Raw genomic sequence first — 13,621 nt, 5'->3', positions numbered from 1 at the left:
CGTATCATTCACATTTTTTCGCACGTAAGAGGAATTAATCGGCAGATTCATCCTGTTATCCACAATGATCCAATATTTTTTCTTGTGGATAAATGGAATGAATTCATGGGTAGCCCCGCTGTGATAGCAGGATCTGTGATGTCCGTTCCTCACACTGCCATTTAAACAAGGCATTCTCCTTATTTTACAAAGTTAATTTGCCTTATCGATTACATTTAAAATTACCTTTTCATACATGTGCTTTAATTATTCGCATTTACTCTACTTCCCTGCCTGCTAAGTCTTGGCGTTGTTGCTTCACCAAACAATGAGAAAACAATTTCCTTGAAATCATCCTAATGCACATCCCCACAATTTTGACATGCACCCACATTCAGGAACATTTATAAACATAAAATTGTTATTTCCGGACAATTGTTTTACAATTTCAAACAACTCGTGTGCCTTTTCTTTGATAAATTCCTTTCCTGTGTTTCAGTGCATTATTCTTTTGCTAGTTCCGCCCAAACAAAATCTGGAACCTATTCCAGCGATGCCGTTGCCCCCCTCTGCAAGTTAATCATTGTCCTCTCTTGAACGCAGTGGCAAGAAATGTACCCCATGTTATGCTTTAAGACTGACCAGGGCCATATAAAGTGTCATTACCACCTGCCTGGCCACGGTCCTCAATCATCATAGAGACGCATCCATGGATTGTGCAAGGGTGTACGTTCAGACATTTTGAGTGACTCGTGAATTATTACGCTTGATGTCCTGTTCTTCTTCATCTGTAATATTCAGTCTTCCCCTCTAAGTTGTCCCTATCAAAATAGATCATTTTTCACCATTTGTCAATGCAAATCCCCACCAGCAACTCAAACACATTTTTCACAAAGTTCCGACGTTAAAAATCAATGGTATTTAATTTAAAATGCAGCCACGGGTTCGTTAATCGTAGTATTCCAAGCAGAGAATGTTTAGCATGTATTTTCTCATCGTGGGATGCTGCAGCGAGGTAATGCTTCGAACACTGGACTTGCAATCCAGTGATCCGATGGTCAAATCTCCTGGCTTGGCAGTCAAGAAACAATGGGCACATGTCTTGAACATGTACCCCCGCTCCTCTGTCCCACACATCAGCAGTAGAAATGGTCACAGCATGGTCAATCGGGGCTCTCTAGTTCTCCCTTGAGTTAAGGTCCTTCTGACAGCAGTGGCATGACCCAGCAATTGCAGGGCTGCACATTTTATCTCTATTTCATCACGAGTCTAGAACTCATTTTAAAGCCTCAGAATTCGTTCTCCAAAACCACATTTTTTTTAAATTGTATTTTATGTTGGTGCTCTCCTAAAAATAGTGTTTCCATAATCATGGGCCACTTTAGTAACTGTAAAATCTAGACTGTTGGAACAAATACACGTGTATATGCCTCGCGAGCAGCTGCAGCCACCCCCATCTGAACCGCCCATTTTTTTTTTTGTTTCAAAAACCCGTAGCCTGCAGCCACCGAAATTTTATTGCCGGCCTTGCTGGAATAACACTGCACGTGTTATTATATGCAGATTAGCGGGAGTTCGGTGTAGTGCACATGAAGTCATTAAAGGTGGCAACCTATGGGTAAACGTTTGTTCCCCAGTGTAGGCTCGGGTATACGGGTCACTGTACCAAAGATTAATGTGCTGTTACTTGGCTCTATGTTACATTTTTCATTTGCAGGGGGAATAAACAAAGGCAGTGTGTTGCCTTTGATGTCTGTCACGTGTTAAATGTGTTCTTTTATGTTGAGTATTAATGATTCTTACATGACAGTTGTGAGCCTTTACAGTAGGGTCTGAGCAGACCTTGTATCTGCTATTAATTCAGGACTGAGAGGGTTTCTGATTTTTTTTCTCTCTGATTGAAACAGCATGGGTTTTTTGCGTTCCAACAGATATATATTTATCAATTGTTAAAACATAGCATATGGTAAAACAAATGTCTTGCGGTGCGCTGGGCAGTGTCTGAAATGTTAAGAGACAATACATTTATTTTTGCAGTCATACATAATGCAGCATTTAAGTAAGAATAACAAACAACTAAATGTATTTTTCATTTAAATCTTATTTTTATTTTTGTGTTTATTCGGCATCTGCACATGATTAATTATGGTTTTTACAAAGAACTAACCCAAACAATTTACCGCAAACATTACAAGCGCTTAGCCCTATTGCAGTACATTAGAGATGCTTACTTTGGCCCATCAACGCAGTCATTACGCTGCTGTAGACATTGCGCTAAATGTGTACACAAGGGCCCCCAGGAGCCAAGTGCTGCCACGACCTATTCCGTGCCGCATCCTTGTTGTAACAGCAGGGCCAGAATTCCGTGCCATCTCAAGAGTAGGTTCTTCTTAACCCAAGTCTGGCACAGCGGGGCTCATGCCTGTAAGCCAGCGCTGTGGAGGATAATCGCTAGTAGATCACCCGGATTTTAGGAACACCAATACCCGCTCAGCGGCAGAGTAAGCGGCTCGCAATCGGAAGTTGGCGAGTTAAAATCTTGGTTGGGGGTTGACTCAGCCCATTGTTCCCCTGGGGTTTGGTAAAATTAGTACCACTTTTATGGAAGCCAACAGTGGTCATTCTTTGTGTAGACTCAACCCCTGCCATAGCATTGTTGAATTTCCACACCACTCTTAGTGCTTAAATAGAAGATGAGCACCATCTCAATGCTCTTTTGCAAAAGATTACTGACTTATAAATCCTCTCAACTGTGAGGTTTCCAGTAAATGGCAGTACAGCAAGTAGGTTTGAGTCCATCTGTGTGGACCTGTTGAGTGTTATGTTTTTGTATGTGCGGTGGATTTTTCCCCATGTGAAAAACACTAATTTAATAGTACTTTTCGTGAAACATCACAATGCAGAACATTCCTGAAAAAGGGTCTTCGGGCTCGGAATGTCCTGGATAAATACAATATATTATAAACACATCCAATAAAACCACCAATCACGTTCATACAGATTCATTAAAGCCACGGCATCTCCAAAATAACAAACTCATCATCGCATTTGTCAAGTGAGAATGGCTGGAACATGCGGTCATTTATTACGATCCACGAATCGAAATGCTTGGCATGGCCACCATTCTTGATGTCAACACATAGCTTTGTTTTCAAGCTTCAAGAGGTGATTTGAATAGCGCGCGTTTCTCCTCCCCCCCCCCCTTCACCGCCACCACTGTGTGCGGCGCTGCAGATTGAGAACCTACAGGAACAGCTGAGGGACAAAGAGAAGCAAGTTGGCAGCCTCAAGGACCGAATCAAGTCCCTGCAGGCCGACTCGAGCAACACGGACACAGCCCTGGCCACACTCGAGGAGGCGCTCTCTGAAAAGGTTTGCACTGCCAGATCTTCGAACCCCCACGGGCAAACCGACGCAATTTAGGGCTCTGGTCAACCCTTATTTTTTGCCGTGTCCCTAAAGTAAATATATTATTTGGGCAAATGTTCGCTTCTTCCTTTGTTCTTTTGGTGAAGTCACGTAGAAGGGAAATAATAAAGTAATAAAAGCAAAACATGAAAGCATATTTATTTTATTATTTTTATTTTGGTTCTTTCGGTAAAGTAACGTAGAAGATAAATAATAAAATAATACAAATACACCGTTATAAAATAATAATTTTTATTTTTTTTATTATGTTGTATTTTTATTATTTTATTATTTCCCTTCTACGTGACTTTACCGAAAGAACCAAGAAGATGAATCCCTGCAGTCACAAAAGCTTTAAATCGAAATGTTCGCTTGTTGAGACTGGTTCATCGCTTTCTGCTTTGGTAAACCGTTATCCCGGTGTGCCGTTGGTATTTGATGGATATTTGTTTTTTTTGGTGCGTACATATTTTCAACAACAATGAAAAATTAGTAAAGGAATACCCATTTATCAGATTACAGAAGCATGCATATATTCCAGTGTTGTCCAGCTATGATTGCGGAAAGCAAGGGAAGGTAGCAAAGAGTAAGAAAAAGCGTGAAGAATTGATGAGAATAAAGAAAGGGGGTAAAGGAAAGTTGGAGGAATAGTTTCAGGATGAGATCACAGGATGGGAAAGGAGTCGGATCAGAACTGAATGAAAGGAGTACCACTTATACCTATATACCATTAATGATCCCTGCGATCGAGCCCCCAAGTGTTCCATAGTGAATATTTCTTGCTTCAACTTTTCCAGTGTTTATAAATGTGATTAGCTCATGAGTATTTCATTGCCTCGGCTGCAGGAATCTAAAATTCACGTTTTATTTTCGGTGATTGTGATATTCTTCCGTTAATTTACCACCAAATTTCGTGTTTGACCCCTGTAAGGATATGAAGAACTGAATTGAACCCTTTGGACGGGATTTGAACTCTGGAGCATACTAATCTGGAGCTTTACTGTTCTACCAGTGGCGCTATGCCCATCAGCATTTTTTCCACTGAAAATTGAGGGCTAGCTCTGCATGTGCGTGCCCCTGTTCTTTGGATTAAATGTGATTTTTGTTAAATGTGTCATTGTTAATACAAACAGATGGTGCACAATGTATTGCTCGACACTGCAACGTGCGTGGAAGTAGGTCTGGACATGTGGTCTCTATGCTGTCACTGCTGTTGTCAAGTGGCAACCACCCCCCCCCCCCTCCCCCCCCCCCCCCCCCCTCAAACACTTGCACTGATTTAAAAAAATTATGCCACGAAGATTTATATTTCTTCCCGTAGGTTAAGTCCATTTTTGCTTTGCTTCCCTTTGGCTCTGTGGTCTAAGGCTAAGTTTGGGCCAAGAGGCACCTGGGATTGCTGTGATAAGCCTGCACATATGTAACCGTGAAGATGGAAGTATTTTTTGCGGTTGAATCGTTAAATGATTTCACTTGTGCGCAAACCTCAAACAAGTGAAACTTTGTTGCCGTCTTGGCCACTTCCCCCCCCCCCCCCCCCGCTCTTTCACGGTAAGCCCATTGCACTTGTTACTGGAACCGAGAGCTCAGCAGGCTAGACGGAAACACACGTAGGCAAAAGCGCACGTTCAAGATTTCCAATCTTGAATTGACCCTTTGGACGGGATTTTAACTCTGGTAGCATAATAATCTGGAGCCTTACTGTTCTACCAGATTGCCGATCTTGAACGTTCAGCCAATCTTGAATGTTTAGTCTGAGTAAGCTATGAAGAGCACTCAAACCCCAGACAGACGTGTCGGACGCCCCGTCACGAATATACTTGCTCATCAATGCATTCTAATTTTAATAATCACATTTGCCATGTGCGCCTGGTAGATCAGTAGGATTAATTCTCCGAGCCACGTGCCTGTTCTCCAATGTTCTCGCGGGCTGTTGGGCTTGGCTTTGCCCTTAGCCCATCATTTACTATGGCACGGCTCAGCCATTGGCATTTGACAGCACGATCATTGTAACGTTGACCTCTTGAATTCACCACCGTATTCTGTTCTTTTTGATTATCTTTCATTATGCTGATTTTCAATGCTGCCCACGGTATTTGTTCAATGTGGTTTCGGTGCCTTTTCCAATATTTTTTCACCCGATGGGAATACTTTTCTACTTTCTCAACTGCTGTTTTTTCATCACTGTGTTCCAGTAACCTTGCTTATTAGAAAAAACTTTCCACCGCTGATTTTAGCTACTTGGTCACTTGTCCTCACACACACACTTGAGCGTGGCTTATGTCGGCCGGTGATGAACAAAAGCATAATTCCTAAGGACACCTGAGGCTCTGGAATAGTTTGTCCCGTAGAACAGCTTGTGTATTTTCATGGAGAAAGGCCATTTCAATGACCCCTCCTCCATTTGTGTCTTTGCCGAGAAGGAGAGGATAATCGAGCGTCTGAAGGAGCAGCGAGAACGTGATGACCGGGAGCGACAGGAGGAAGTGGAGGCCTACAAGAAGGAGAACAAGGACCTCAAAGAGAAGGTCAACACTGTCCAGGCGGAGCTCTCTGAAAAGGAGGTAAACCCCCGTCTTTCCATTTCGCCCAGTACTCTGTGTCGCCAGTCATTTGGATGTACTGATCATCTGTCCATATTTGCTTCAAATGACATTCGGAGTAGCTTTGCGCAGTGGCAGTATCGTAGCCAATGAGGTTTATCCAAGGGCATGATTATTGCTCATTGAAAATGTTTTTCCAATATCCCCACCACAGCGACTGGAAATATAGTAGCTTTCAGCAATTTGGCAAGCTCCTATAGGAGCTAAAAAAAAAAACATTGAGAGACGTAGAGACATACTTTAAACTGTTAAGAAAAGTAAGTAGGCTTGGACAAGAACACGCCTCCAGAAGGAACAATGGCCAATGGTCAAGAATAGTAACAGTGGCAGCCAGGGAATGAAACGCATTTGAGAAGATGTCCGCCGAGCAGATGGAGCAATGGAACCAGCTCTTGCGCATGCGCTCAGTGGGTTCTTACATCACAGAAGCATGAGATGACCTATGGAGGGGACCTTCATCGAAAGTGGACCAATTTTGGTTAAACAACATAAACTTAAAACGTGTTCTGCCTAATACAGGCACCTCATTGCCCTGGAGGTGTCCATCTCATGCAAATGATAGCTCTATCTGAATGATCAACCATCTCAGCTTCAATGTAACTGCATTATAGGCATTCTCTGCTGCACACACAGCACTGACATATGCCTGTTTTCGCGTATATTTATTTAATCACCTTGTAGTTCAGGGGCGACGGGTGGTGGCGGTGGGGGGGGTCCAAATGTGCAGCCCAGACAGTCTCATATGATACCCTCGTGCGTGTAATTTTTAATTCAGTGGTTTCACATGATTTAGCAGATGTTTGCATGGTGGCATAGCCTATGGAGCACTACTCCAAGAATGTGTAAGATTAGGAGGTTCACTGCAAGGGTTATACGGCTCATTGTGGTATCTTTACAGGGTTGATTAATGTAATAAATGCAGCTTACACTTCAGGTTCACGCCATGAGCAATTAAACGGAGTGTTTTAACACACTTGTTGGTTTCTACATTAAAAACGTATCAATTTCTAGATTTGAAGTTTTCGTGACTGCAAGGATTCATACTCTTGGTTTTTTCGGTAAAGTCACGTCTGTAAAAAGTTCAAATAAATTAAATCACGACGTTTCGGAGGCAACACAAGCTTCCGTCTTCAGGTTGAACCGTCACAGTAATTGATACAGCAATTTTGCTGTGACGGTTCCACCTGAAGACGGAAGCTTGTGCTGCCTCCGAAACGTCGTGATTTAATTTATTTAAATTTTTTACCTACGTGACTTTACCGAAAAAAACGAGTAAAAAAGTATCTCTCTACAATATTTGTTGTACGTGGAAGTTAACAATGCCTCTGTACGTGCAATGTCCTTTCTCAAAGACACCGGCTGTCATGGGTGGCTTTCCATCCATCAAACTCTGCGTGTGATATTACTCAAGAACTATGCATTGGACACTCCCATTTGAATCCCAATTGTTCAAATTGTTTATGTGCTTAATTCACTATCTTCCCCGGCTTTTTTGTACGAATCATTTTCCCAGTTGTAACATTATGTTCAGTCTCTTGTTTTCGCATGACTTGTCCTAGAAATCTAACTTGCCTGTAGCTAATTATTATTTTAAAAAAATAGTATCTGCTATATGTAATACATTTATGTTCGTCATCTTGTCTGTCCTTGACATATTAACAAAACTATTATTGTAAGAAAAATTACTTCGAACTTTATTGTAAGTGTGATATATGAAGGCTTAAGGAATATTCGGTCATTTTCTCATAATATAAAGGCCATTACTCCGCTTTACTAATGCCCACTTCACAAAAATGTCCAATATTAAGGTAAATACATTATTGTAATATGCATGCGCTTAGGATATACTTTTGAGCATTTAAGCATTTACAGAGGTCATTCCTCCACAGTCAACTAAAGATGTGAAAAATGTGGATTTAAAAATATACACATTTACATGAGCATTTATGCAGAGCCCACTTGATATGGCCCTCAAATTATGTTGTAAAATCATTGCGCAATTGTTGGCGTCATGCTAATTTTCTCCAACCTTTCAAGAGCCCACATTTTTTAAGCAGCGGGAACAGAAATAAAATAATACCATAGGTCATAGGTTACAACACTTTCCCACGCGTCTTCCAGAAGAGTTTTCCCGTCTCTCAAAGGCACTAGGAATAACACCCAAGGTTGGAGTTGCGAGTTTAATTGCACTGCCCCTTGAGTGTGCGCACTGTGCATGGCGCGTGTGCCTGTGTGTTCACGTGCAATCACGATCCTGTCAAAATGTGCACGTGTTCGAACGTAATTCCTTTGCCCTGACATGCCAAAGTGCCTGGCACCGTGTGCCACGAGGCCACGTCCCCATGTCTGTCACTGGCTCTGTCTGACAAGAAGCCCCAAGCGTACGTACGGCCGCTTTTGGTGAGGGGCGATCGCGGCAAGAGAATAGTAAGTGTGCTTGCGCAGTGCACATTGAGACTAGGGGGGTGGCATGATTGGTGGATGGATGAAACTGGGTGACGGAATGTTTGCCAAAGGAGGAAAATGCGCCAGAGAAGTGCTTTCTGCAAGAAATGCGGTTCAGAGGTCAGTTCGTACGGCGCTTTGTGGCACTGCAGGACTGTAAGAGATGGCGACAGCGTGGGGTAGCCTTCATCCATCAGTGGCTAGAACTCTGCCGATGAGAATGATGATAAAATCATGATGCTGATGAATCATGGCATTAAAAAAATTGACAATTTACCTGCGAATTACTGAATTTGGAAGCCACATAATATCGTCATGCCTGCTGGCAGACTTAATGTCTACTTGCTGGCTGGTGCTGCCTTCAGCTGGTGCTGCGCAGACAGCTGCCGCAGGGGGATCCCCTGCCGAAGGACTCCTTGAGATGTGTACTGCATGAGAAGCACGAGATAAGTATAAAGTGATGATGGCGATTGATGGTAATGAGAGCCATACGATTCTCCCCGCAGTCGTCTCTGCTGGACCTCAAGGAGCATGCCTCCTCTCTCGCCTCGGCTGGGCTCAAGAAGGACTCTAAGCTCAAGTCTCTGGAGATCACATTGGAGCAGAGGACAGAGGAATGCAGCAAACTGGAGTCGCATCTCCGGAAGGTGGGAAGTGAAATGCACACATGCACAGTTGTTGCTGAAGAGTGGGGACAGTTTCTTAGCTTTCCTGATAATCATGCTTATATGGATGGATGGATGATGCTCCTTTCAACATGGATTTTTTAAAATCTAACTTCAAAACTGACTTCCCATTTCGTGTTGTCCGACGTTTCATTCCCCGCGTGTGGAAATTAATTTATATGACCACTGCGGAGGTTTGCGCGATTGTGCTGCTGTTTAGCTCGTCCATGTTTAAACAAAAATATTTAATTATATTTCAGTCGGTGCCCGGTGCAAAGCACGAACAGTGACATAGGGGAGAGAGCACAGAAACTCTGTGGACAAAAATCCCAAACTCTGTTCTCTAGTACTTTTAGGAGGGAGGAGATTTGGCTCACTGAGGCAGACTCGACAAGTAAGCTCCCGATGCTGTTGTAAGAGAAAGCTCTAGAGAGCCAGCCTAGCAGTTTATATTGGCCTATTCCTCCACCCTGGTGTCTTTGAAAAGGTGGCAGTACACATACTTTGCCCCACGGCACACGACCTGCCGATGGACTAACCGTGGTGGACTCATTTATACTGCTGGGTTGAAAAAGACTAGGGGATTTTAGAAAATTGCACCATTATTTCAACTGCCACGCCGAATGTAGAATCGAATGCAGTATGATTTTGAGAGAGCCTTGAGACAGTGAAAGAATTGTACTTACACGGCGCTTTGTTTTAATTGTTTTTTACCGAATCTTGCCAAGACTAAGTTGTCTCGTAAGCTGTTTATGATTCTGAGAGAGCGTTCGTATGTAGACTCCACCAGCCATAGAAAATAAAAATGGCTCCGTTGCATATATGCTTTAATGCTTGGATGTAACATATTTCCTTGTGGAAAGTAACAGATGTAAGTTTTATTTTTATGCATCGGTAATGCATGATAAATAAACCGACGCATTACTGAAGGCCTCAGCCGCAGTCGTGATGCTTTTAAGGTGATTTATTTTTAAGGCTTAGAATGTCTAAGCGTGCATGTAGAGAGATGGCTAACATTTGCGTGCCGGATGACATTTTTAATAAATGGCCAAATGGTTATTTGAACCCTCCCTTGTTGGATTTCACGGTGGAGAAATTGTAATGAGTGAGTTAACGTTGATTATGGAGTTAACGTTTATTTGATTATTTGTTCATAAATGGGGGTTTAGCGAAAAGTTAAATTTGATTTTCTTATAAGAGGCAATTTGACAAAATGGCTTCCCCAATGCAAGTCAAGGTGGGTAATGCTCCATGGCGTTTGCCAAAACAACTCGGAGCCTTGGCCGTCCGGGAATTAAAATTCACTGTTTATCAGTGTACTGTACGTCTATGCTCCCATCTCTGCTACCTGCCCTCACAAACCCACACGTGGTCACGTAACCCCAGAGAATATGCACACAGCATTGGGAAAGCCCTCGTCCAGCAGTAGATTGACAAAGGGCTGTGCATGGACGTGTGTAAAAGTAGCAAATGGGTGAGGTGAAACAGTTCCAAACAGGTCACCTCTCCCCAGCATTTCGGCAAAGTCATGAAACTATTTTAGTTTTTTTTATTATTCCTGCTCGAGGCTCCATGAATGGCACAAACCTATAGCTATACGAATTAAATAGTCGAATCCGTACGCAGGCACAAGTTGACGCGTGTGTCTTGAGCTTAAGATTAATATTAATCGATGAATCCACGCACCGTGCCTTCAAGAGCTTGCATCTTTCCAGACAATGGATTATGGTACTGAACTAATTTCTAACTCTATAACGCGGTTGGAATTCGTCTTGCGCAAATGGATTGATCTTAAAAAACAGAGTTAGTCTGTTTCTGTGAACGTTGGCTTAAGTGTATAATTACATTGAAATTGTAGTCCACGTCACCTTTTTTTTTTAATGTTCCTGCTGAGGATGCAGTGTTTGTGCTAAATTGTGTGTGCGTGCTTATTGCGTGTGCACATGTATGATTGCACGGGCCACTAAACCCTGAGTGCCTTTAACATGACAGAATTGAAATATGGTCAAATGCAGCATCTCTAATTGCTTCCAGACTAAATGTAACCAGACCTCGCACATTAGTCAAAATGCTGGTATTGCATTCGGCAGCTTTAGCGGATGGTTCTCTAGGAGAACGCAGGCTAAACATTCCGACTTCTCACAGAACCATGAACAATAGTTGTTACTATTTACTGGTCTCTTCGAATATACATTATACGCAATTTTGAGTAGTTGCATGTGTGGCCTTACCACCCACATTTGACCTCTACTTGATACGGGTTGGCATTGCCTGATTATTTACAGGAGGGTAGACTACAAGTAAAAATGGTAGTTTTCTTCTACGAGTGGTTTGTGCGAGATGGCAGAAACAGGAATGCATAATTTTAGACGTGTGTGTGTTTTATACTCAGTTCGATTCCTCGCCCCGAGCAATATCCGCTGGCCTCCCACATCTTTTCACTCATAATCGACACTGAAGGCGAGCATTCATCCAGCAGTGGATTAATATAGGGCTGTAAATAAAGATTTTAAAATCGTATTCGACACGGGCAAGATCACGCTGGGTTCCCCCTCTCACTTCTGAGAACAATTAAATGAAAACGAGCACCACAATACATTTATTTTTTGGCATGCAATACTTTGCGTGTCAGGAAAACACGCTGGAAACAATTACAAAATGGCCTGTTTGTGTTTATAATTGGGGCACAGATAATGACTTGATAATGTCTTTGTGGTTGCTTGATGAACACGTGGGAGTTTCTTTTTTTAAACCCTTTCCTTGTATTGAAAGTCTGCAACAAAAAAAAGAGGTGGTGAGCCATACCCCCATTACATTAATGTTGTTCTGTGTGTGTGCAATGCACTCCAACAGAAACAGAGTGCATTTCCAGAAATTTGCTTGGATTGTTCACACTTTGTGAGTGCTGTCGCATTGCAGAGGCATCAGAATGTGTTTCAAGAACTCGTTTTTTGTTTCCTTCGCGCTTTTCACTTTTCATCGCTGGAAATGTACTTTTAATGACACTCGTGCAATTGCACCGTTCCGACCATACTTTTGTTCGTTCATGTGTGGGGATACGTACACATCGGCAAATATATCCAACTTTTTGTTCAGACAAAAGTGCATATTGCTGGTCACAAGCGTGTACAATTTGTTTTTTTTGTATAGTTACTTGACTGGAGTTTTGTTTGGCTTTCTGAAGCCCCACGATGACAGAGTAACGTAAATGTTTCGTCGAGTTAAGCGTGCCAGAGTTTTATTTCATTACATTATTTTCTAATTGTTTAGTCTTTTTTTTGGCAGATATCTCGATGCGTATTTTTTTTTATCCGAGGTAATTTATAAAATTTGGAAAGAAGTGAAATTTAACATCATTTTGTAAAGATCTATTTACATTTCTTGAAATGTATTAAAAAAAGTTTTAATCCCTATAGCCCGCTTAAAATATCAGGGCAGGCAGGCACGAATGTGCAGACTGTTCAAGCTTGCTTCATAGAGATCACTCCTCATTTTTAAAGAGGTCAGTGACAAAAGTGTTTATCTCATCGTTGCCAAAACACATTCCTGCGGAGGGAGCTGGTAGGAACGTTAGGTTGCTCGGTCAATGGCCAGGGGCAACGGCGGCGTGGTGTATTCCGCAAATATGCCCGACTATGAGGGCGGGCACAAGCCGGCGTGAGTAGGTTAAACGTTGAGTTTTATAAGGGCACCACGTGGTGACCAGCCCCTCCCCCACCCCTCCCACCCCCACCCAGCCAAACCCTCCCCACCCAGCCACTCCCCACCCAGCCCCTCCCCACCCAGCCCTTCTCCACCTTCCCCTCCCCACCCAGCCCCTCCCTCCCCACCCAGCCCCTCCCTGCATGACGGACGGACATAATAATCCCCTGTGGGCTGGTGTAACCAGGAGGTTCCTACCAGTGAAACTCAAGTGTTTTACTCCACTAACCTCATTTTTATTTCTATATTTGTAATACCTGCAGTAATGTGCCTACATTTTTTTTTTATGTGTACCACCTGCTGTGAAATATTCATCATAAACACACGATCATTAACAAAGAAAATGGAATGTAAATTTTAAAAGTGCGCAAAGAAGCGTGGAGAGATGCGTGGCTCGGAATTACATTGAGAGACAGAAAGAGAATCATGTGGATCAGAGGGACCCCCTCTGCAGGTTCAATACACGGTTATAACTGTTAAGAAAGTGAGTCTGCCTGGGCAGAATGCGTCGATAGAAGAGATGGTGGCCGACGGTGAAGGATAATAAGAGATGGAACCACACGTCTTGAGAGGACATCAACTAAGGAGATGAATCGATGACATTAACTGAAATGCAGGTTCTTGGTGGATTATTGCCTTGCAGGATCATGAGATAGCGATGACTTGAGGAGGCCTTCATCCAGCAGTGGATTGATCATGGGAGATGACAATGAGGATGTGAATACTGTTCAGAGGCATTAATTGATTGCGAAAACTCCTGTGAATGTGAATTTTCATGCAGTTTCATTGCACACCTTGGTTCCAGGTGACGTGAAGTGA

At 42.7% G+C, this 13,621-nt stretch overlaps 1 protein-coding gene and 1 non-coding gene across 2 annotated transcripts in view; both read left to right on the top strand.

Moving 5' to 3' along the window:
* LOC133342647 (ELKS/Rab6-interacting/CAST family member 1-like) overlaps nucleotides 1-13,621 on the top strand; it is a 189,971-nt gene that overhangs the window by 65,959 nt on the left and 110,391 nt on the right. Inside the window, 3 exon segments of the mRNA XM_061551931.1 lie at nucleotides 3,214-3,351; nucleotides 5,811-5,951; nucleotides 8,942-9,082. Of these exon segments, the coding sequence (XP_061407915.1) occupies nucleotides 3,214-3,351; nucleotides 5,811-5,951; nucleotides 8,942-9,082 (420 nt within the window).
* On the top strand, nucleotides 6,051-6,193 carry LOC133342744 (U4 spliceosomal RNA). Its single transcript, XR_009755182.1, has one exon. It is a non-coding gene; the product is annotated as a U4 spliceosomal RNA (small nuclear RNA).

Source organism: Lethenteron reissneri, chromosome 15 (assembly GCF_015708825.2).
Source record: "Lethenteron reissneri isolate LAM-NWPU_2019-01 chromosome 15, ASM1570882v1, whole genome shotgun sequence".
Taxonomy (NCBI): Eukaryota; Metazoa; Chordata; class Hyperoartia; order Petromyzontiformes; family Petromyzontidae; genus Lethenteron; species Lethenteron reissneri.
Note: the sequence above shows the minus strand (reverse complement) of the source record. Positions and strands in the feature narration are given on the sequence as shown.